Below are 24,020 nucleotides of genomic sequence, written 5' to 3'. Positions count from 1 at the left end.
GACTCCATCTATTATCCAATTAGTAATATGTGGTTTTCCCACCAAAAGAAAAGTTTAAAAATTTTTTCTCTTTCTTTTAACCTTAAAAAAAAAAAAATCTTTTAAATTGAATGCTCAAGGGACCTAATGAACACAGCCAGCCAGCTCCAGTGATTGAGCAGTCTGGATTGTAAACAGTTGTAAACAGAATTAAAATCACACAGAAGTAATGATGACCGTTCTAGTATTTGAGAAATGATGGCTATTCTAGTACTCTTGCCTAAAGCAATTTCAAGTCTAAAGATTTGAAATAAAATGGTATATGGAAATCGACTATCCAGAGAACAATTATTCTATACCAGTACTTTCACAATCTATCTGTGTTCAAAAAAAGACCAATGGGAAATAAAACACATTTTACTAGCTGCTTGCTTCCCTAGGCAGGATTTGTTTTTTGTAATTTACATGATTTGAATCAAAACTCCAGCAACCCATTATTCCTGTGAATGAAGATGTTTATTATTTAGACACCTTACAAAGCCTTTGTATATTTCTGAACTCAAGCCCCAAAACTAGTTGCTATCATTTGTCTTTACCTGAGATGCCTAAATCTACAGCAATTGTTATCAAAGGTAGAGTTGTCTTTAAAAACACTAAGAGAATTTCTGTAATTTATTAAGTAGTGCATGTGTCTATACTTGTTAAAATAGAGTGGGCTAGCCCAGTTGTTTTAATCTAGACTGAAAGTCACAAACTCAACTACGCGACTGCAGGACAGAATGTGCAAAATCCAAGCGTGCTGGAAGTCGAGGACGGCCCCAGAACCTGTGGCCGCCATGGGGCCAGCTGCGCCAGTGTCTTGTGCCCGTCCTCCCGTTCCAAGGTGAACACCAGTCTCTTCTGACTTAATTTTTGTAAAGGCAGTTGGGATTATGCTGATCCGGGTGAGGCAAGTTGGGGGAAGATGTTTTACTTTTACTTTCCCCAAATGCTGTCTCACTAGACTTTGGGGGGCTTGGGAATACCCATGAATTGTCTTCTAAAGAATTTCTGCCATAAGAATTCTGTTCTTGAAAGTTTGTAGCTCCAGGAGGACTGACTTTTTCATTCTCTGCCCACGACTGGAGACTTACTCTCTCTCCACACAGAGGAGAAACCATGGCATTGCAGAAGGCTTTGCCATGCGGTGAAAGAGGGGTGTGTCTTTTGTAGGTCGCAGTTAAAGACCCCAAATGTAAATTTGTGCAGTCCTTCACCAGGTCGTCCACACACTGGACTGGAGCACAAGCTGCAAAGGAAAGACAAGGTAGATGTTAGATTAATGAGAGGGACCAGGGTGAATTTTTGAACTTTTTATTAAAGCCATTATTTTCAAGTATAAATAAAGCAGTGAAGAAAAAGTATGGTTTTGGGTCAAGAACCCTGGGATTATCCAGTACCACTTGTAGAGCAAGCAGAAGAGCTAGGGACCAGCAGCCTTGCCTCCTGAAGGGCTTTTGTGAAACATACAAACAAACCTCAGAAAGCGCTTTTTTTTTTTAAAACAAGGTCCTAAACATCTTTTTTTTTTTTTTTTTTTTAACTACAAAACTTCATTTTAATAAAAACAGAGGGCACACCCGTGAAATATCTGCTTCACTTATTCCTTCTTTCCATGTCTGTGAGTCCTAAGGTTCTCTGTACGTTAAACATTTCCTGTAAAATTTGGTCTATACTATTCATTTGTTTAGCAAACCTGTCTGTAAGTAGAATGAATGAGTGTAAAGTGTTGGATAATAGGCTCTGTGCCAATTGAGTTTTGTTTTATTTTCCAAGGAGTTATCTAAGTGCTTCTTAACACAGAATTTTAATATAGTAACTATTGTATGTGTATATTCAATAAATTGCAACAAAAGCCCCTATTTAAAAACCAAACCAAACAAAAACAAATAGCTCAATCTAAAACAAATACAGTAAAACCTAACTAACTTGCAGATATAGAAGAATATTTTTAAAAGAAATGTTCCAAGAAATGGAAATATTCAAAAGTAAAGTCAACAGATACAATAAAACCACTAAGTAGAAAGGAAAATCTGTAGAAAAATTTACAAATAAGTGTTTGTACATAATAATGAAATACAAATTTTTTTGATTATTCATGTGATTTCAGTAAATAAAGAAATCAAATTCAAGTTCCAACTCATAAATTTAGAATTAGTGAAATATAGATTTTAATTTTCCTGATCCCAAGATCTCCTTGGCTACCCTATGTAAAAAAGTATTGTTGCATAAAACATTTTCAAGCAGAGAGGCTTATTTTGCTTTTGGGTTTAGTGTGCACTCTACTGTTTCTTCCTATAGTTTGTCCAGTTTTAGTTGTAACATTTCAAAATATTAAAATAACATTGCGATTTTCTTTGTGTAGTTCTTTCCCCACCAATTTTAATCATAAACCATCTGTACTTCAAAGTACTTTAGAAAGTTATCATGACAGAAAAGGATATCTCTGCACAGCCAGTGCAACCACAAACCTTTCCGCCTTCACTGAAATCTCTCTAACATGGAAGGGTTTGCCAAGGCTCACCTTCAGTTGGTGTATGCGACCTTTCAGAGAGCCCAGGCTCATCTCTGACCATAATGAAGAATCTGAATAGGGTTTTGGTGAAGGTATGTTTTCAACTTAGAAAAATAAATGTGTATTTCAGGTTCATACCCACACAGATTTCTATATATTTTCATTCTAAAAAGCAACTAAGGTTCCCATTAAAGCTTTTAATATAATAAATTCCATCCTTATCAGAGAACTCAAAGCACAACCAACAAAAAGATGTAACTGGTTATAATCTGCATTTTAAAAAGAAAAGAGCCTAGCAGTGTGAGATTAATTCAGACTGACACATGTCCTGTGCTTATAGCTCAAAAACTACTCAACTTTGGGCATCAAATATTGGGGTGTAAAGAAGGTCAAATCAGTCTTTTTGGCAGTTCCAATTTTAGATGAAAATATGAAGCAGTGGGCTCAGACTTGAACTGAGCATACATCTCAATGTCACGAATATGAACAATTTAATTTGTAGGCATCATGGTCTTCTTAGCACATACCCAAATAAAAGACTATCTTTAAAAAAAAATTCAAAGCTAAATATATGTATAGTACACAGCCAGTGTCCTAGAAATAGCACAGGGATACTTCTCTATATAGTTCCAAATGGGGCAGAAGTACTATAAACTTCCCCAAACCAAACTAAAGGATGGCCAAGATTAGAAGATAAAATTATTCGTAGCTCAAAAAAAATGTCATACATAGCAAAAGCTTAATATAATGCAGTTTGGAAAGAAGCAAGAAGAACTGCATTTTAAATTATATCAATTATGCAGTAAAGATGGGGAAGGCAGGGTTGGAAGCAGCGCTGCTCAACATCAGGTTCAACATGGCAGCAGGGGAAAGACCTATGCAAGTCTTACCTCTGCTTCCGCTCCTAGCAGCATGTTCACTGGATGGGAATACTTCCCTTGAGCCTGCATTCACACTTGAGAAAATCAGCCTTGGAAAATACATGGCCTTGAGCACCAGAAATGATATTACTCATGAGAAGTCACAGGATAATCTAGTGGCAATTCTCAAGGAAACACCTTCTCCCTGCTCCCTCTCCCCCAGAAGCTGGAAAAGCCTGTCTACTGATCTAAGCAGCAACAGACAGAAGAGAAATAGTCCCCAGGTTTTCATTAAACACAGTTCAACCTAAGAAAACAGCCAAAGGTACTTTTCTAAATGGACTACTGTTACTAGTTTTTCTTTTAGAAATCAGACTTCCCAGGACAGCTAAGTGGTGCTCTATCAGAGCACCAGCCCTGAAATCAGGAGGACCTGAGTTCAAATTTGGCCTCAGACACATAACACTTCCTAGCTTTGTGACCCTGGGCAAGTCACTTAACCCAAAATGCTTCAGAAAAAAAAAAAAAAAAAAAAGAAATCAGACTTCCGTCACTTATTTCCCACTTAAAGAATCAGACCAACTATTCTAAAGCCCAAATAAGATCCAAGTACATAGTGAAATTTAACTTGCTTGTTTACCAAATCATTTTGACTAGCCAATGAATGAGCTGATTATGATAATCAATACAATAATGATAATAAAAATAATTCCATAATACTTTAAGGATTAAAACTATTTTTTCATAAAAAGTTTTACAAGTCTTACTATCTCCATTTTATAGATGAAAAAAAATTGAGCCTTAAGGATATTAATTTGTCCTGGTCATGCAGCTTAATATCAGAGCCAAATCTGATAAAGTGCCACGTTAGGATAAAAGGGTTTTTATGCTTTTTCAAAGCCTTGTCTTTCCTCACTTTCTTTTAGCAAAATAATACTTCCATGTTACTCCATAAAACTGCCACAAAGAGAATTATACTAAAAATGTAATTTGTGTTTTAAGAAAAACAGGGCATGCAAAACTCAATTTCAAAACTCAAAGTTAAAATAGCTAGGAGGTATAAACCTTATGAAAAGATTCTTCTCTTTATAAAATAATTCAAGTTGGGATTTTTTTTTCAAAAAATACATTTTTTTACATTTAAAGGAATTAAGATGTATAGCTGTTCAAGAATATATGATTAAAAAGAAAAAAAAAACTAGTTAATAAATATGAATTCTATTATCAAACTATACAAAATTCTAAAATGTAAGCCATTTAGTAGTATGTTAGAGATAAAACATAAAAAGCTAGAGCAATTTTATATTAGAAGCTAAATAAAAGTCTGCCAATTTTAATATATCAATACTTCATCTTCCAAGCAATAATATAACTATATGCAAAGATGCTTTAGAAATTTTCATGTTTGGCAAAACACATAGGAAAAAAGTCCAACAAAATGTTTTATTTTCAAAAATATTAAAAAAAGTTGAGAAGACTTTTCTGACTTGGATATTATATGCCTACTCTGGACTTCAGAAAACACAAGGCCAGCTGCCTTCTTTTGTTCTTATGTGAAGAAGTTGTGGTAAAAGGTCAAATAGAGTCAACCTAACACCTCAGCCTTACTCACATAAGCAACACTTGGCAAAGAAAAAAGCCACAAGGGGAAAAGAATACAAGACGAAAGAAAAAACATATCAGCGACACCTTTACATGTGAAGTTGACCACTTGGAGTCTACTACAGTCTAAGCAGAAAACAGGTAGCCTGAAACACATTATTTTCTGGTCTATCATCTTCAAATTATAACATTTTGAAAAGATACTGAAAGGCTAAAATCAGGTTTCTCTCTGATGATGACTTACCTTTTTTGATTATACATGAAGTTTTAAATTTTCTTAGTAGTTCTGCTTGCACTTGAGTCACAAGATGTAAATTAGACATTTCTCTCTTGAGTTCCCAGTAGGCATGTTGCATGTTATCACTGAAATATAGAATTAAAAAACAGTGGTCACTATTTCTTTTAAGATCATTTCCCAAGTAGTCTTCCAGCCTTAAAGTTATAAATCTAAAAGTAGATCTGAACATAATCAGTTTTCTGGAAATTTATGCATAAATATAAACCAAAACAAAACCATGATTAAATTTAAAAACAAAGAGTAAAAGGAACATGCAATATTGAATGAAGAGATTGAAAATCAATTATGCATCATAACTGAAATTTTTATTAGCATTTTAAGTGACTCATTTGATCTGAATCATTTATTAAAAAGAAAACAAATCATTCCAATTTATATTAACAAGCAAAAATGTAAATACAGAAAATATACTGTTCATTTTCAAAATAACTCAATGAATTGTTATAGTGGTACCTATCAATGTATTAAGTTTAATCAAAAGCAAATTGGCATTCAGAATATATTTTACTCTTACAATCTTGAAAGCATGAATTCAAATTATATGGTCATATCTCACATTTCCAAAGGTTACTCAATGAAGGAAAACAATTTATGTAATGGATAGTCAATGTTTTTCTTCTAATTGACAGAGTTCCAGCTAAATGAGAGGCTAAAAAATAGACCACTGGTCAGTTACATAGGAAAGATTAAAATAGTGGAAGCGCAAAAACATCAGAATTATTTTGAATTTAATTACTTTTAAAGGTTTCGTTTTTGTATACCATTCACTTCATTGAAAAGAGCACATACTCTCTTAATAGTAGCAATCACAACCAGTACCACGTTACTTCTAATAAAACAAATTAGTAGTTTAAGTCTTTTGCAACTACATTTGCTAACCAATTATTTTTAAAACTTATTTTTCAATGAAATAAGATTTATTTTCCTCCTAATTTTTCTCCTTCTTATAGGAGGGGTGGGAAGAGAGAAAAGACAAACAAAACCCTAACAACAAATATGCATAGTCAAAACAAATTTCAACAAAGAACATTTTTTAAAAGTCATAGGACTCCTGCAAATTTTTGATGGGGATAATTATTTCATACAAATTAGCCAGGCACCCCTCTTTTTCCCCACTGAACCACGAGGATGCTGTGCTGCCCACAATAAATGTTCCATGTAGGCTCCTGTCTACAAGTGTGATTCTGGGCATTCAAAATGACTCTGCATTGCCACAAAAGAGCGCAGATCGGATATGTGTTAATTTATATTAGGTACAATAAACCAATACTTTAAAAATGAATTTGCTTTATAGTTTTAAGGAGATGACTCATATGAGATCTAATTTTCTCAAGAAAACAAAAGGACCTGACAGATATATGCAAGACTGAAGTCAGATTACCCACCAGCCCTTCCCAACAAGTGGCCAAGCAAAGCTTTCATTTTAATGGTCTCCGCCACATAGCTATCTGGCACCCCCCTCCCCCCCCCCCAGCCCATGTTCTCCAGTACAGGGCAACTAAAACTTGGGCCCAGCTGCCAAGGAGCCCAGCAGGTTTCTCAACACACCTGGGAGGAGGAGTGATTAGTCCCAGCAACTGAAAACCAGTGCCATAGCTAAATGAATTACTAAGGGCAAGCCTTCCCTCTGGTGGCAAACAAAGAAATGACAGCGCAATCATCACATTTGAAAAATACATGGATGGGGAGGATTTTTTTTTTTTAATGTCATCATTTGCTGATATCCTAATATTACTGTAGAAAAGGTCTTCCCCTTTTTGAAGACATTTTCACATCACGTGATTTTTAACCAATGCTGGAAAAGACAAGATGACATTCACCACTTTTTTTCCCTTTAGTGACTACATTAATTCTTTAATTAAAAACAAATATTCCAAAGTCTTATGCCTACTGAATTAAAAGCACCATTTTAAACTGGAAAATTTGTATTTTGTCTTTTAAAATAATCACAAGTAGAAACGCTCCAGTAGGCTCTTTAGTTGGCCAAAATTTTAAAGATTATTTGAATATTTTTCATTCAGCAAGAAAGTAACTAAGATGTGACAGGACTGAAAAACATGCGATATGGGATGAGGCTGAAGATAATGAGGCTAAAGATTTGGGGAGAAAAAGTGGCCAGGAGAGATACCTGTCCAAGGAAATTATTAAACTTGTTCCATTTAGCTCTAGAGGGAAGAGATGTAATGAGTGGAAGATGCAGACAGGTATATGTAGGCTGAGAGTTTCCTGGTAGTACAATAAACAAATAAAAAGGGATGCCTCCTTCTTAGAGACATTTGGAATCAGTCAACAATAAGCATTTATTAAGCATCGACTAAGCTTAATTTTTTTTTATTTTAATAATTTTTAATAATAATAAAATAAAAATAAATTTTACTTATTAAGTACTGACCAGGCACTGTCCTAAGCAATGGTTAGATGAGTGCTTGTCAGTTCCTAGGTAAAATCACGTGCCCAGGATAGTTCCTTCCAAATGAGATTCTTTTCCATATAAATCAATACATAAAAATACATAGATAGTTCTTTAAGATGCTATGTAAACATTTTTTGTTTCTGTAAGTTTTTCTTTTTTACTGGTGGAAAGCAAGAAGAAACAAATTTTTTGTTAATTAAATTTTTTTTTAAATTATAGATGCTATGTAAGAATGTTTTATTTTTAAGGGCAATGAGAAATATAAAAAACAAAAGGAAAAATTTCAACCAAGAGAAAAAGCTCTACATTCATTTTGGTTATCTATTCCGATATCCCCTTACTATCTGAAAGTTTTTCCTTTTTAACTTCAACAACAAGCATTTATTAAGCTCTTACAATAAGGAGAAGATAACACAATTTGTGTTGTCTGTTACTTCTAATCTGTGCGGCATCTAATATGAATGTCCTGTGGCTCTCAGTTTGTTCATGCATCAAACGTGAGGGATGGACTAGATGTTCTTTTGGGTTCCTAAAGCCTAATGAATTCATCCTAACTTCAAATCTCTTTTCTGCAATACAAGGTTTTCTCAAACTATATTTTTTTGCAGTTATCTACCCAAGCACACACAAAGGAAATCCCTAGTGTTTTGGATTTTGTTTTGTTGTTGTTGTTGTTTAAAAATATCTTCCTCTTTGTTTCCTTAAAGTGTACTGGATGGAACCTGACACTTCTTGACACTTTAGAAGCAAAAATTGTTTATGAAGCACACTGGGAAGAACCAGGGTTTTTCCAAGGACTTTTTAATAATCAGGTTTTCCTTAATCCTCTTCTCTCGTTATGAAATTTGTTTCAAAAACTTCTGCAGCAAGTAAAACTCAATAAAATTCATAGGTGAATGGTAAGCAGTAGTTTTAAGTGGCCATCATTTCATGATTTCAGGTTTTATTTAAAAAACTGGACTGTTAGTATATTTGGCACTTAAGGAAGGAAGCAGCAGGACACAAGTTGTGAGGTGGGTTCATCTACAGATTTACAGAATATCATCTCAATATATACAAGTACAACTGGCTTTTTTAACATAGCAGGGGCTAATAAGGGACAAGCTATTCTTGGTAATTATCCCTTAAATACTATTTTTTAATCTCTTTTATGGAATATCAAAAAAATAACCTAGCATATAATGGACTTCTGACTCTGGTGTAGACTAGACCCAAAAGCTACTATCTAGCCAAGTCATCCATGAAAAATTAAGTTGCATATCAAAGAGGGAGTAATGGTAGTAGTTCATGGATTTTATGAGGGTTATTTTATTATGTCTCTTGGAAAGAGTTCATAATCAAACAAAGATAGCTAGGTAGGACACAGAAGATAAAAGGGACAATTTTGATCACATTAAGTAAAGATGACTGTGCATATAGGCAATGTAACCAAAATTAGAAAGGAAACATAACTGGGGGGCGGGGGAAGAGTGGGAATCCTCACAATAAATTTACAATAGTCTTATATCTAAGAAACACAGGGAATTGATTCAAATTTATAATCATGAACACAATTTCTCAATTGATAAAGACAAATTGTCTATCTCAGATTCATATCGACAAAAGCAACAAAAAAAGCAAAATGACCTCTTGGAGGGGCTATGGGAAAACTTATTAAGGTGCTGCTGATGAGGCTGGTCTGAATCAGACTAATCATTCTGGTGAAATCAGAGCTATGTCTCCCAGATTATTGCTCCACAGGCTTGGGCCCAGTGATGCTATTAGCAGGTTTCTACTACCAAAAGAGATCAAAAAGAGAGGAAAAAAGACTCCTAAGTATAAAAATATCTAGGACACTTTTAAATAAATATCTGGAAACTAAGAGTTGCTCGTCTATTGAGAAATGGCCAAATCATAGCATTATTAATGGAATATAATATGCATTATAAGAAATGACAAAATTAAAAGTTTCAGAAGAGACCTGGGTAGATCTGTATGAACTGAAGTAGAATAAAGTGAATAGAATCAGAAGCACAATTTATATACAGTAAAAACAACTTTGAAAGATTTAAGAACTTTGGATCAATGATGATGTATATTACCAACATCCCAACAGTTGACTCAGGGTACAGATAGAAATATGATTTTTTTGTCTATGCAGGAAGTTGTTTTATTTGATTATGCATATTGGTTTTAGGGCTTTTCCAATGAAAGTAGATTGGAGAAAAATCTATTTGTTTATTGAAAAAAAATTCACTATCTACAAGGTAAAAAACTTCATCTTGACGATTAGTAATTTGTATGTGATCAAATAAGAATGTTCTTTGTAAACCATAAAATAATATAACATACACTATTATCATGTCTATCTGATTTTTGAAGTCTAATTTTCATAAAACTGAATTGTGATATATGGAGAAAGTATATATCATATTATATATATATATATATATATATATATATATATATACATATATATGCATTATATACATATATTATATCACACACATATATAATATATAGGGTATATAAAATAAGATAAATTAGCAAGATGACTTATTTCACAAAAAGATTCAATACGGGATTCCTTTAAATAATAAATGTTTTAAATATAACCTGATTTATAAAAAAAGATAATATAATTTTCTAGCAATGTATCTTCTGAATAAATTGATGCCTCAATCTATATATAGATAGATCAAAATGAGGTAAAGGATTCCATTGATTCACTGGAATCAAAATTTTTAAAGTAATGAAATAAAAAGTAAAGAATTAGATTAATAAAACCAGATTTGACATACCATAGCAAGTTAAGATCCATGCAAACATAAGCAAACACAGGATTTCACAGTTACAAAGTAGCATTAAAAAAAGCTGCAATTATTATTATTATTTTTTGCTGAGGCAATGGGGTTAAGTGACTTGCTCAGGATCACATAGCTAGAGAGTGTTAAGTATCTGAGATCACATTTGAACTCAGGTCCTCCTGAATTCAGGGCTGGTGCTCAAAATCTGCAATTTTTAAAGTGTAAGGATGTTTCATACCTTTGAATGCTTGGCCTTTGGAAGTCTGTGTTATTGAGATTGTCTTCCTGAGACAGATCCTTTCATTAAAAAAATTATAAAAATAAAGTTGAGGCAATTCATTTTCAAGCATGGTACTATGTTAATTAGTAATAAATTAAAAAGCTCTACAAATTATATATATATATATATATATATATATATATATATATATATATATATATATATGCATATACACACATACATACATGTATATACAAATCATTCATAAAACATTTAATTACTAATAGCCCAACTACAATTATTTAAGCCCATAATCTCTTAACTTAAAAATTCAATTAAAAGTAAAAGTTGAAGTATATAGTTTAAAATTTAATACAATACTTTTCTAAGTTTCATTTATACTTTTAGATACTGCCAACAGAAACCATGACTAAGAACACTGCTTTAATTGCTGCTGCTGGATGAAGGCAAAGGCTTCAGATTAAGGTCTAGACAGATCTGGAAAATGACCAGTTGGTTAAGAAGATGATGTCTGAAAATGGAGTTTAGTTATGTGGGCCAGATCTGAAAATATAGGAATGAATGACTTAGCCCAGACTGGAATGTAACTAAAACTGGCATCCTCCAAAACAATATTTTTTTTTTGGTCTAGAATCTTACAACTCTAAACCCAACTGAAAATGAAACCAAAGGGGGAAGCCTACATCTACTCCAATGTCCAGCCTGATACCACAGACAGTAGCTGACAAAATTCAAGAAAAAGAACACTAAGACAGTGGCCTCCAAAAGCACAAAAGGGGCCTACAAAAAGAATGGCAACAGAGCTGAAGTCACAGATATCACTTAAGACTTAAGGACAAAAATCCTGACTATAAGGTGGCTCGGAAATAGTGTGCCAGGAACAAAAGGCATAAAAGGAGGAGGAAAGAAGAGAAGAAAGTGAGTAGAGCACTTGAATATCTTTATGTAAAATGTGTTCAGAAGTCAGGAGAGCATTTGGGTGATGGTACCCAGGGAAGAAAACAGACATGATGTGACCACTGGACCATGCTCAAGGCTACATGAGGCTCTAAAGATCTGAATGTTGTCAGAAACAGAAATCACAGAGGCAATACTTGGTTGGTATGGGATGTATTAAATGAGTTGGACAGGAAAAGCCTGACACTGAAGCTGACTTCCCAGTGATGGAAGAACTAAATTTCCCAGACAGCTGATGGAGCTTTTCCTCTGCCAAAAACAAGAGTGGCAAATAATAACCTGAGTTGTCTTAAAGAGTTTCATCCAGCAAAAGTTAGAGGAACCAACACAGGATAAGTCTATTATGACTCTAATTCTCACTGATAGAAAGAAACTGGTTGCTGAAATAGAAATAATTAAGAACTTTGTGGACATGTGAAATTGTGAGAGAAAAGTCGACAGACACACTCGGGCAGGTAATCTGGATCTGGTCACTGCAGATATCAAAGGGTTCAGAACAGGAAAAATTGGATCCTATGAACTCCCCACTCACCCAGAGTCACACCAGGTCTGCTTCTTACTTGCTATGGGGCTCTTTTCCACTCTAATCTGTCCTCTACAGAGCTGCTGAAGTGCTACTTCTTAAGCTTTCATCTAATTCAATACATCTAGAACTAGCCATGAACTCTTCCAGCATTTCAGTCTTTCACCACCTCAGCCCAATGTCTATTTTTCATCTCATTATACATTATTCCCTTTCTGTATACACAGTCCTAAAATTTTAGAAGATTGCCAGTTCATTGAATCAACAATAAAAAATGATATCCAAGAAAGCAAATACTATCTTAATGAGCAGCACAATGTTTGTGGCTAAGAAAGTAGTATTTTCAATTCTGGGTCCCAAAAGATATTACTTAGCTACACAATGTGCTGAGGAGAATAGCATGGATAGTGAAGGGAACCAACAAAATGTGTCACATGAGGATAAATTAAAGGAACTGAGGCTATTTAGGCTAGAAATTTAGAAAGGAACAACAGATAATCTTTGAAATATTATCAAGTGAAAAAGGAATTAACTTTGAGCAGTAGGTATAAGTTGCAGAAGCAAATTTAACATCAGGAAAAACAAAGGACTGGTCCAAAATAATTATCATGTTCAAAGTGCATAACAGATGCAAAATGAGAAAAGGCAGAAATGTTTTTTGGTTAGGACTGGAGGAAGTCATATTTCACTGTGAAGAGGACAAGGGTCTCTGAAGCCCAAGATTACAAGAGAGCTAACCCCCCAAAATTCCAAATTCTCTAAGTCTCGTTTTCACAATCTTTTCCCTACTACTTGTATTCTATAATTCACAGGAATATTTTGAGGAAAGAACTTCGTAAACATTAAAGTACTGTAGAGATGGGAACTATTTTTATTCTGAAACGACTAATAGTATCTATCCACGTACAATCTTGATATATTATTAGCAGTAACAACTGCTGAAATGTTTTGTTTTCCCATATATTGCAAGAAACAAATATTGCCAAATCAAAAAAGACTTAAAGAAATAAAAGACAAAATTCAGTAGCTTCATAATAAAAAATTTAAGGAAAATGATTGTGAAATACAACTTGAAGTAATTGTATTCCCTTTGGTGCCATCTAGTGGGCTACTGAAAATCAGCACCACATTAATTTAGGGACTAAAATTTTTCAAACATCATTTGTTTGGGGGGAAGAGATATTTTTAAATGAAATAACAAAACTGTGCAGAATAAAACAAATAAAAATTATCAGGTCATTCTGCTAATTATAAAGTGAATAATGCATTCTTAGTTTGTTTTAAGGAAACCTAGCATCAAGACCCCAAAATATTTTTAAATAATATTTTACATTTGAATATCTTTTTACCATGCGCATCTTAATATGGAAATAAAAAAGCATTGGATGACCAAAAAGGACTCAGGTCTCTCTTTCTATTGCATAGGAAGACTGCTTCCATTTCACATTTATTCTTTGCCAAGTCTACATAAAGGATAGTGTGAGGTACTTCGGAGCTAGAAAGTTAAGAAATGACCCCTCACCCTCATGAAGCTAACAACTGACTAGGGAGAAATGACAAATTGACAAATGACCCAAATAGCAGGGGAGTACATTGTAGTTTGTCCTTATTTTCAGAGGATCAATGATATCACTAAGTGATGTCTTTTTATTTGAGTATGAATTGGATTCAAGTGAAGCAAGGGAGCAAAAATCAGCCTCACTCCTCTAGAATCTGCAAGGTCCTGTGATAGGGCAAAAACAGAACAACTGGCAAGAGGCCGGGTACAAGGGATGACTGGGCATCATCAATGTCTTGCCAAGCTCTAAGCACTCACAGCACCTGTTTCACCTCCTTTGTGAGCACTTGAACAAACTTTCCGTCTACATATTTAGCTGGGGAAAGTCTTCATGTGCCTGGGAGCCAGACTGCTAACTCACCAACGGTTGGAGACGGCCACTTACCCTCCGCCTGGCTTGGCCCATCTGCCCAGACAGTTTGCCAGGGTGTGGCTGAGGCACAAGTGGACACCAAAGGGAGACAGGCAGCCCTGCAAGGAGCTCAGCAAGGGTGCCTGCTGGAGACGCTCATCCAGAGGTCCCGAAGAGTACCTGGGATTGATGGTCTCCCTGTCCCTGAATCCTCTAGACTGCGCAAGCTTGTCATTCCAACACCACTAATTTTTTTTTTAGGGTGAGGCAATTGGGGTTAAATGGCTTGCCCATAGCTAGAAAAGGTTAAATGTCTTAGGCCATATTTAAATTCCCTCCTGACTCCAGGGCTGGGGCTCTCCCCTTGCACCATCACTAATCCTTTCTCTTTCTTACTAATAGGCCATTCTTTTAAGGAGTTCTTAGAGGGAAATATTTAGTAGTCAGTTCAGCAGGAACTTTACTCATTTACCAATATTTACCAATACTGAAATTCTCTAACTTTAAGGTTTCAAGAAGAATTACTTGACCCAAGGAGCTAAGTCAGAAAGGAGCCATTAGCCAGAAGTCTTTTTCTTTAAAGCATCAGTGGTGAAGATAAAGAGAAGTTAGCATTGGCATTCCCCTCAATTGTATGAGTTGTTCAAAGTCCAGTTAGGATCAAAGCATTTAAAAAAGTGGAAAGGACATTAGGCATTATGCAGAGTAATCTCTTCATATAAAAATGAAGAAACGAGGCCTTCAGAGAGGTTCCGTAGCTTGCTCTGGGTCACATCTGATTCCCAGAGATTAAGTATATGCAAAGGATGGACGTCTGGGTCTTAATAATGGGCATTCCACAAATCCTTGCCAAAAGTGACAACTGGTACCAGCACCTACATCCTCACAGAAATCCTAACTGGGCTAGTCAATGAGTTTTTGCCACACAATTAAACTACCTCTGACCTACTAAGATTCAATTCATTTAAAGTATTTATTGAGCACATAATATGTACTGAACTAGATCTTTAAATACTTTCCCATAATCAGATAAAACTCACACCCTGATGCTTTGATGACTCGGTTTATTAAAACATTTTCCCTCCCAATGCAGCATTCACGAAACCAAGGGCTATAAAAAAAATTACATATATATATATATATATATATATATATATATATATATATATATATATATATATATATATATTTTAATGAACTGAATTATCTAGTCTTTTCTTTTCTTTCCTTAACAATTAAACTTTCTGTAATAGTTACCTAAGTACTGAAGTGTTTGGGATGACTGAAGATACCAGAAATCTGACTTTTGACTTCGTTAAGATTCTACTTTAATAGATCTGAGTGTTCAAACCAAAGAAAAAGTCAATTTGTTCACCTCTGATTAGAACTTCTCCCTAACCCTACCCTGTTTCATCTAGCCCCCAACTTCTTAAACTGTAGGTCATGACCCTATATGGGGTCTTATAACTCCAAGTTATGGGATTGCAAAATTATTATTTATTATCAGTGTTTGATTTATATACCTATTTTATATTTCTATATACCTAGGTTAGCATAAAAATTTCTTGAGTGAGAAGGGATCACAGGTGGAAAAAGGCTAAAAAGCCTCGATCTAGTTTAAGAAGTCTTAAACTATTTTTGGTCTCCTGGGTCCCTCTGGCAGTCTGGTGAAGCCATGGAATTCTTATCAGAGGAACTTTAAAAGAATAAAATACACAGGATTACAAGTAAAACCAATCCTATTGAAATATCTTTTAAAAATATTAAAAACAAAAACAAGTTTATGGCCTTCAGGTTAAGATTTCTTATAGATATAAAAACCTAAAAAAAAACTTTGGAGATAAACTCTTGATGTATCTTCTTTAGATAAAGGAAAATCAGACTTTGGGAGATGATGGATTTCATAAACCACCACACTGAAGGTCTAAGTTCAAAAGAGACTGTCCTATTTGAATAAAGATCACTTCTACAGCATTTCAGACAGGGCCTCGCACCAGTGTCACATGAGTGAGATCTGTTTCCTCCAATGATAATTCAATCTACAAGTCTAAAATTTGGGAATATTTTCTATAAACTGAACTAATAACTAATAACTCTGCCATTGTTCCTGCTTGGGTCTGCTCTCTGGAGCCAAATAATATAAAACTAATCTTTTCCCCAAATGAAAATCCTTTAATTTTTTAAGACAGTTATCATCCTCACATATGTCTTTTCTTCTACAAACTAACCTCTCCCCATTATTCTTTGACTAACTGAAGACAATTGAAGCAATTCAAGGTTTAAATTTTTAATTGTTTGACAAAACAATACAACCTGAAGGCCATAGCAAACACATAATATATGCCAAAACAGTATTTACAAGGCATGGTTCTATGAGAAGTAAAGGCATAGTTTTAACATTCCTATTCTGTTTCTAAAGATGTATTTTAAGTGATCTTTGGGATTCAAGAATAAACAATAACAAAAATAATAATTCCTCTTGGTATTGGAAATCGAGACTATTCACTTTCAGAATTCAGTATACCTTGGGTTTAGATTTCTGCAGTTCTGTTTTTAGACTAGCACATTCCTTTCTCATCAGTTCCAGCTGCTGTTCCAAACCATGGATTCTCAAGTCGCTGCTCAGCTTTTCTACCTCCCAGTTTGATGAAGGTCGGTTTAGATTCCTCATCACTGCAAAAAAGAAGCAGCAACAATTGAAGTCATCAGCAAGCAGTGTCAGCCTCTGAAGCAGATTGGATATCATAAGATTTAGAGTTATCTTTGTTTAACTTCATAATTCCTCAGATGAAACTACAGCCCTGAGTCATGAGGCGACTCTGATAAGGTCACCAAATAGGAAGTAGCAATACCAAGATTTAAATCTAGGCACATGCAATATTCTTCCACTATGCTAGTCACTGGAAAAAAAAAAAAGCAGAAATGAGTTTTTACAAAAGAAAAGCAGTCATGTCTCAAAGACCCCATAGTAATGAAGAGCAGTAGTAGAGATAGCACAAAACAAGAGGCAATCTAAGAATGTTTTCACTTTTACAATGTATTTTATTATTTTCCCCACAGCAGATATTCTTGATTATGTTCTAATTAGAGCATGGGCACATGACCTTGAAGCCAGACTGGGATAAAAAATTTGCCATGGTAAATAGAGCTGACTATAGTTTTAACACAAAAAGTAACTTTTCATCCTGTTTAAAGTTCCACACTATAAGCATGATGAAAACTCATTCAAATTTTCTAATCAGCTTGTCAAGTTCATTCTGTAAGACTTGAGCATGGCCACGGTGCTTCCTGTGTTGATGCTGCATATCCGTCCCTCCTCACTGGTCTCCTACTCTAGAGCAGCAAGCATGCATGAGCAATCCGAATCCAAGGCAGAGACTTTCAGAGACCCAGTCAACCAATGGTAGGACCCGTTTCATACAATAATTTTCTTGGCCCATTCAATAATCTTCTAGTCTGTGTTCCCTCTCTCAATACACATTAGAGGCCTTTTTGATTCTGCAGACACCTACTAGGCCTGGCCATCTGGTTTTCCTAGCTTTCATTGTCCTAGCAAGAAAAGTGAGATTCTCCTCCCCTACCCCTTAGCCACCCCCCCAAAAAAATTCATGTACTCAAGCATGTATAGAGCTCCCTTGTGGAAAGGAAACAGTATAATTTATATTAAATATTACTAATACCACACAAAAATATTTAGAATAAAAGAAAAACAAGGAGAATAAAATGAATGTCGATTAACATAAGCTTTATGTAAAATTTAAGGGAAAAGAAAAATTAAGCGCATACCCTTCACCATGACTGGCTCTGACAGCACATATCATACTTAGGTTCAAAGCTGGAAGGTCCTTAGTAACGGCATAACTCAGCCCAAGTTGGGGCTCTCCAAGGCTGAACAGTCCCATGGAGGCCAGCCAGGGAGCAAGTCTCAGCATGGACTTGTGCTCCCAGAGCCAAGGTGCTGCCCAAGTGTAAGAGCCACACCACAAGCCGCTTCTTACCTTGCTGAGTCTCAACTTCCGTCCGGAGCTGGAGGAGCTCAACTTCTTTAGTCTGCAGCTGTTCATTTAATACTTTCAAAGATTCAGAGTTGTCTTTATTCTAAGGAAAAAAGGCAAGACACTAAGTATAAATAAAAACCACATCATGGCAATCTCTTTTAGTTTCCAAAAAAGTACTGGGGGGAAAAAAGTTGTATTTTAGTTTTTCAATTAATAAGCAGGATCAAGAATTTTGAGTTTAGTTGTCATCAGTTTATATTTTTCCCCTTTCCTTATTTAGGATATTCTCTATTTATTAGATTTTTTTTTTTAATTGATAGGATCAAATACCTGATATCCTCATTGAATTTTAGAAATTTATCTTTGTTTCGATGTCACTTTAAAAAATTAAATTAATGCTAGCCATATTTTAATATTAAAGGTCTTTACTTATTTAGTTCTTAATTTTTCAGGAAATTAAACTATTTAAAAATTACTATAACCTATAATATTCTTTAAAACTATTAATATTTTTAGAATATTTATTTTTAAAGTAGAAAAATTTTGAAAGAAAATTTAACATATTTTAAGCATCTTTTAAAAAATATCATATTAGCAGAGGAGAAAATAGTCATTTGTACTTAGCTAATCTCACTCCATTTTGCAAAAGGACTTACCATTTTATCCAATTTGCTTTTCAAATTATCTCTGTCTAGGCAGACCTCCCGATAAGCATGATAGGCCTTGTTTACTTGTTCTCGTCCTACAGAGCTTGCTTCTTCATCTAATCGGGTTTCAAGAAGCTAAATACAGAAGAATAAATAGGGGGAAAAACTCAAGAATTTATACTATTTAATAGGGTTTTAAATTTACCTAAAGGTCTGATTACCTAAAATGTTGCAGTTTAGGGCCAAAAAGAAAAAAATAAATAAAAAAATCAAAGGGTAATCGGATTAAAGTTCCACTTTTTTACTAAACTAATCCATTTAAAAAAAAACAACAAGACACAAAAGTATCAATCTCTTGCTTAGAAGAATATTTCTGCAACAATCTTTTTGAATGATAACTTCCAGCAGCAATCAATAAGTGATATTCAAAAACTTCAATTCAGCAAATATTAACCTAATTTGTTAAAGAGAATTAACTCACTAATTAGATTCTGGCTCATTGTAACTTATTCAGGGCATTAACATCTGTTTGGGGGAAGTGCCACATTAAGGAATAACTCTTGAACACTTTATAAAAGCTGGCTATAAAGCACATTTCTATATACCAAATCATACTTTCCCACTAACCTATTATGACTTATGCCTTTGAAAAGTTGAATCCTAGATATTCGTGTAAATTCAATTTCCAAAAATCAACTTTCTAAAGAGAAATGCTAATAATCTTTAAATTAATAATTCTAAAAAAGTCCTCAAATGCAAATGTTAGTAGAATTTTATTTTTTAAATTGGCACAGAAGACAAATTTTTTAAAAAATCAACTTAATTTCTAACAAATCCTTTCCAAGATTTTACAGCAAGATAATGGAGCTCTGATTGACTGAATAATAAAGTCTGACACTTTATAGATGATTATAGCTTTTAGAAATGGAAATGAAACGATTAAAAATTCATAAAGAAGCAGATTCAAAACATTACAGTAAATTAACAGAGAAAAGCATACTTCTTAAAATTCAAAGTTGAGTAAACCTAAAAATTCTTCAGTTTCAATTTTATACATTTTACATTTTAATTTATATTGAATTCATTCCATCATTTTAAAATTCTAGAGTGGTAGGTTTTTATGAAATATATAATTTACAACATATACACTCAAATATATAAAGAGTAGGGGCAGCTAGGTGGCACAGTGGATAGAGCACCAGCCTTGAATTCAGGAGGACCCGAGTTCAAATCTGGTCACTGACACTTAACACTTCCTAGCTGTGTGACCCTGGGCAAGTCACTTAACCCCAGCCTGGGGGAGTGGGGGTGGAATATAGAGACCATAAATTTTTACGGATATACAAAATGTAACCAACAACAAAACCTTGAGACTAAACTCTACCAAATAAAGTCTAAATTCTCAATAGCTCCTACTTCCTATATAAACCCATTGGTGGGCTTTGTACCTAATTTGCCTTTGTAATAGATAAAAATCCATGTTTTCTATTAGCATTCTACAATACAAAATAAAGGTTTGTCCCTAAGAAAGTGATCACAACATGAGAATCAAAAACACAATGCAAAAAAATAAATAAATATATATATATATATATATATATATATATATGCATGAGGTTTATACTTAGGAAGGAAGGAGGACACAGACAAGGGCCATGTAGGAAATATGTGACAGACCCAGACAAGCTATGATCTGTGTCACTGCTGTGAATATCTATTTGAAGGTGACCACAGATCCACTTCAGCATGACTACATATTTAGGATTCTCTAATATGCAGTGAGTGTCAGTCACCTTATAAACAATGGCCAGGGCACGGTAAACTGGCTTCAGTTAAGAAGAGGTGGATTCAAGTTCTGCTTGAATGGACACACAACTGGCCTCCATCCATGCCCCAGATAATGTTCTGAGATTCTAAGTTAAAGAAGTAATATTCCACAGACGCTTTCCACCCCAGGAATTACCTGTATCAATGGAACCCCAGATTCCAGCCTAAAAAAGAAAAAAGAAAAAAAACAAAACAAAAACAAAAATGACAAGAAATAGAAAGCAGTCCTTCCAAAGAACCTGCAATAGCAGCCAAAAGTGAGAAAGACTGCTCTCCCTGGATAAACAGAGGGCATTTCCTTACCAGAGATTCCCTTCTCTATTAAAATCTGAACCCCATTCTCCCCAAACCTTTGAAGTCAAACCAATGAAAATGAGTAGAAAGATCACTCAAGTATTTTAAAGTTTCACATAATATAGTAAATCACTAAAACAACACAAGAAAAATACCTTTTCTTCCAGAAGTCGTATTCTTTTCTTTAAAAAAGAATTCTCCTTCTCTGAATCCTTAAGTCTCTTTTTGATGTCCTCGTATGCAGTGACAAGGGCAAAGTGGGATGCCATAGACTCATCTCCTGTATAGATTGACAAAGGAGTGATGGTATCTCTCCTCTGGGTCTTTTCATGGTTCAGAATGCAGATGTCATCTTCCACAAGTGCATCCATGACAGCTGTTTAAAAGAGAAACCAGAAATATAGATATAAACATGTGTGTATATGTGTGAGTGTGTCAAAGCTTTATCACAAAGAAAACCAACCTTGCATCAGGTAAGTAACTAGGGCATTATTTTAACACAATTCTTAAAATTCTGCAAACAAATGTTATCAATTCAGTGATAATTGAATTTTTCCCTTATGTGATAAAACTAAGAAAATGAGTCAATGTTTTAACCTTTACCATCATTGCCATTTTTGACCTGTTTTTAATTCACTTGAAGTTACCATGAGAGAAGCTTTTATGTGGTTCCACAGCACAGATATGGAGCTGAGAAGCGAGGCAATACACCATAGAAGGATGACTGCGAATTCCTTTACAATAAACTAAGGTCTTGATGACACTGTGATCATACTCCATCCACCATAACTCCTGCTAGAAATGTTCTTCAAGTTCCCCACTCCACCATCTCCACAGGGCAGAACTGTTCTTAAGTTGTGGGAGGGAGTCCCACTAGCCATGATTCCAATGTTAGGGGTCTCAGTTTCCTCTGAAAGAGCAGAATTTGAGGACTCCCGAGATCCCTCATGAATCTGAATCACTCAGATAATACTCAGCTGGGTGGCTTGACAAGCATCTGCTCTACCTGTTCTCCAGAAACTCCCTCAGGCTGGCCGCCACAGCTGTAAAGTCTCAGAAGCCTGGCTGGTTCCCGACCTGGGCCACAATGACAGAATTTCCTGTTGCTCCAGTGCCCCTTTCCATACTTTCTCACCCTCTGTCCCCCAGCTGCACAGAGACAGCACCCCCACTTAGGGACCACCCCGATGCCCAGAAGGCAGCCCTTCCTCCCTCACCTCTGGGCATCCTTAGCTTCTGTCCCATCTCAAGATGATCAGCCTTGGCTATCAAGCTGGTGCAGACCCCTTCTCAGAATACTGGTTTTAACAGGATCACAGATGATATCAGGTTGAAACTAGGTGATCAAATACTTTTTAAAAACCCAAGTAAACTAACTGCGAATTAAGAATCCTAAACTATACTCTCCATATTAGTGTAAATGCTATGCTTTCTCAGAAAACTATCCATTCCTGGAGAGTAAGGATTGTTTTAAAGCAATACTTTTGTTTTTATTTTTCTATTTCCAGAGTTTGTGGCAATATTTTTCATATAATAGGTGCTTAAAAACATGCTAATGGAAACAATTAACAGGATTTCTCCTGGTTCTGTAGATACCAACATAAATCCTTCATGGAATTTTTAATCCAAGCAGGAGGCTGGACCAAGGTTGAGGTATCACTGATGAACGACCAGGACCCAGGGAAGAATGTATTAATGCTAAGTGGGAAACAAGGTGTTCCAGGGCTAGAGGATCAGACTGTGGCTGGACTCCCACACCCACCAGCTGACTCCTTTTATCCTGACCACATCTTCCGTCCTCCTCCCATCAAACACAGTCCATATGTAGGATCCTATAAGGGGAAAAAGGATTCAGGGATCTTTTCAAGCTAGGCAGGGGAGGGTTTTGACATGGATGTGGAAGGGTATTACTCTAATAACCTCTTGTCAGGCAGGGGCAGCTTCCAGTCCCTTCATTTGGTTCCAAGGTAACGGAAGACTCTGCAGGTCACTAATAAACAGCCCTTCTCTTGGCCCTCCTGGTTCAAGGCTAGGCTACTTGTCTCTCAATAACAATAGCTGGGGTTGTTACTCCCCTGTCTCCCCCACAGACATGCAGAAATACAGGAGAGGTTAGGGTCTTAGAAATCAAGGAAAATGTCTTACAGAGAGACAGGTGAACAATTAAAACAACAGCTATTAAGTACCTATTAGGAGGAGGTATGTGCTATGGGCCAAGGAAACCAGAATGAAAAATAACAGTTCCAGTCCCTGCCCACAAAAACACAAACAAATGGTAGAATAGAACTAGGGACTGGGGAAGGAGCCGAAACATGCCCCAAACAGAGCATTTAACAATTTCCTGGATGACTTTAATGATATCATCCTTTGAAGAGTTTAGGAATTGTAGAGCTACTCTACTCTGGACCTGATTTTCAAGAACATGGAAGAAGTGGTTGCTGAGGTGAGAATTATGGGAAACTCATAATTACTTTTTTTGATCATTTTTGAGAATTTTGCTGTCAGAATTATAGGGATGGTACCGTTTCCTCCTTGTCTGTCTTTATGCCTTTAATTTATTCTTGTTGTCTTACTACTCTTTGCCAGAGTTGCTTTACTCTTGTATTTACTAAAAAACCTTTAAGTGTTTCCACATTTCATGGTTTTGATTTAGGAGATAAAGACCCAACTTGATCATAATAAGGTTTTTTTGATTTAAAAAAAAAAAAATTCCCATATAGATTTGTGACACAGGACAAGAAAACGGGGTCTCCTCTGACATGCACCCTCAGTTTGGGGAAAGTAGGTTTCAAAGTTTTTAGGGGGAGGGACACTCAGAATCCCAGAACCTAAATTCCCCAGTGACTATAGATCACAGGCGGATGGGATGCACTCCAGGTGTCTGATGAGAGCTGCTGACACAGATTCTGACAAGAAATCTAAGGGCAAGTTGTTTAACAAGAAAGTGGTGAGTACACAATAGAAATGAATCAACATGGGTATTTTAGAAGGCATATATTGTGAAAACATGGAAGAGGGAAGAGCAGGTAAATCAAGGTGACTACAAAAGCACTACAACTCAGTCATCCAGGCTGGTCAGGAAAGAGATAGGGCTTAAGATGTAAGTGGGGAGTCAGAGGAAAGAAGGGGCT

The 24,020-nt window shown here is 35.3% G+C and overlaps 1 protein-coding gene across 7 annotated transcripts in view; it reads right to left on the bottom strand.

Moving 5' to 3' along the window:
- Positions 1 to 476: 476 nt before the first annotated feature.
- Positions 477 to 24,020, bottom strand: part of AZI2 (5-azacytidine induced 2) — a 32,664-nt gene continuing 9,120 nt past the window's right edge. For 2 of the 7 annotated variants that reach the window (XM_074267894.1, XM_074267895.1), the window contains exons 2-8: positions 21,045 to 21,265; positions 18,778 to 18,903; positions 18,122 to 18,221; positions 16,648 to 16,796; positions 10,731 to 10,789; positions 5,240 to 5,358; positions 477 to 1,267 (exon numbers count right to left, since the gene is read on the bottom strand). In XM_074267894.1, the coding sequence (XP_074123995.1) occupies positions 885 to 1,267; positions 5,240 to 5,358; positions 10,731 to 10,789; positions 16,648 to 16,796; positions 18,122 to 18,221; positions 18,778 to 18,903; positions 21,045 to 21,260 (1,152 nt within the window). In that variant the 5' untranslated portion in view covers positions 21,261 to 21,265 and the 3' untranslated portion in view covers positions 477 to 884. Of the gene's footprint in view, positions 1,268 to 5,239; positions 5,359 to 10,730; positions 10,790 to 16,647; positions 16,797 to 18,121; positions 18,222 to 18,777; positions 18,904 to 20,731; positions 20,760 to 21,044; positions 21,266 to 21,536; positions 21,695 to 24,020 lie in introns of those variants that run through there. The other 5 variants (XM_074267896.1, XM_074267897.1, XM_074267898.1 and 2 more) reach the window with 4 other exon arrangements.

The sequence above is a fragment of the Sminthopsis crassicaudata genome, chromosome 5 (genome assembly GCF_048593235.1).
Source record: "Sminthopsis crassicaudata isolate SCR6 chromosome 5, ASM4859323v1, whole genome shotgun sequence".
NCBI lineage: Eukaryota > Metazoa > Chordata > Mammalia > Dasyuromorphia > Dasyuridae > Sminthopsis > Sminthopsis crassicaudata.
Note: the sequence above shows the minus strand (reverse complement) of the source record. Positions and strands in the feature narration are given on the sequence as shown.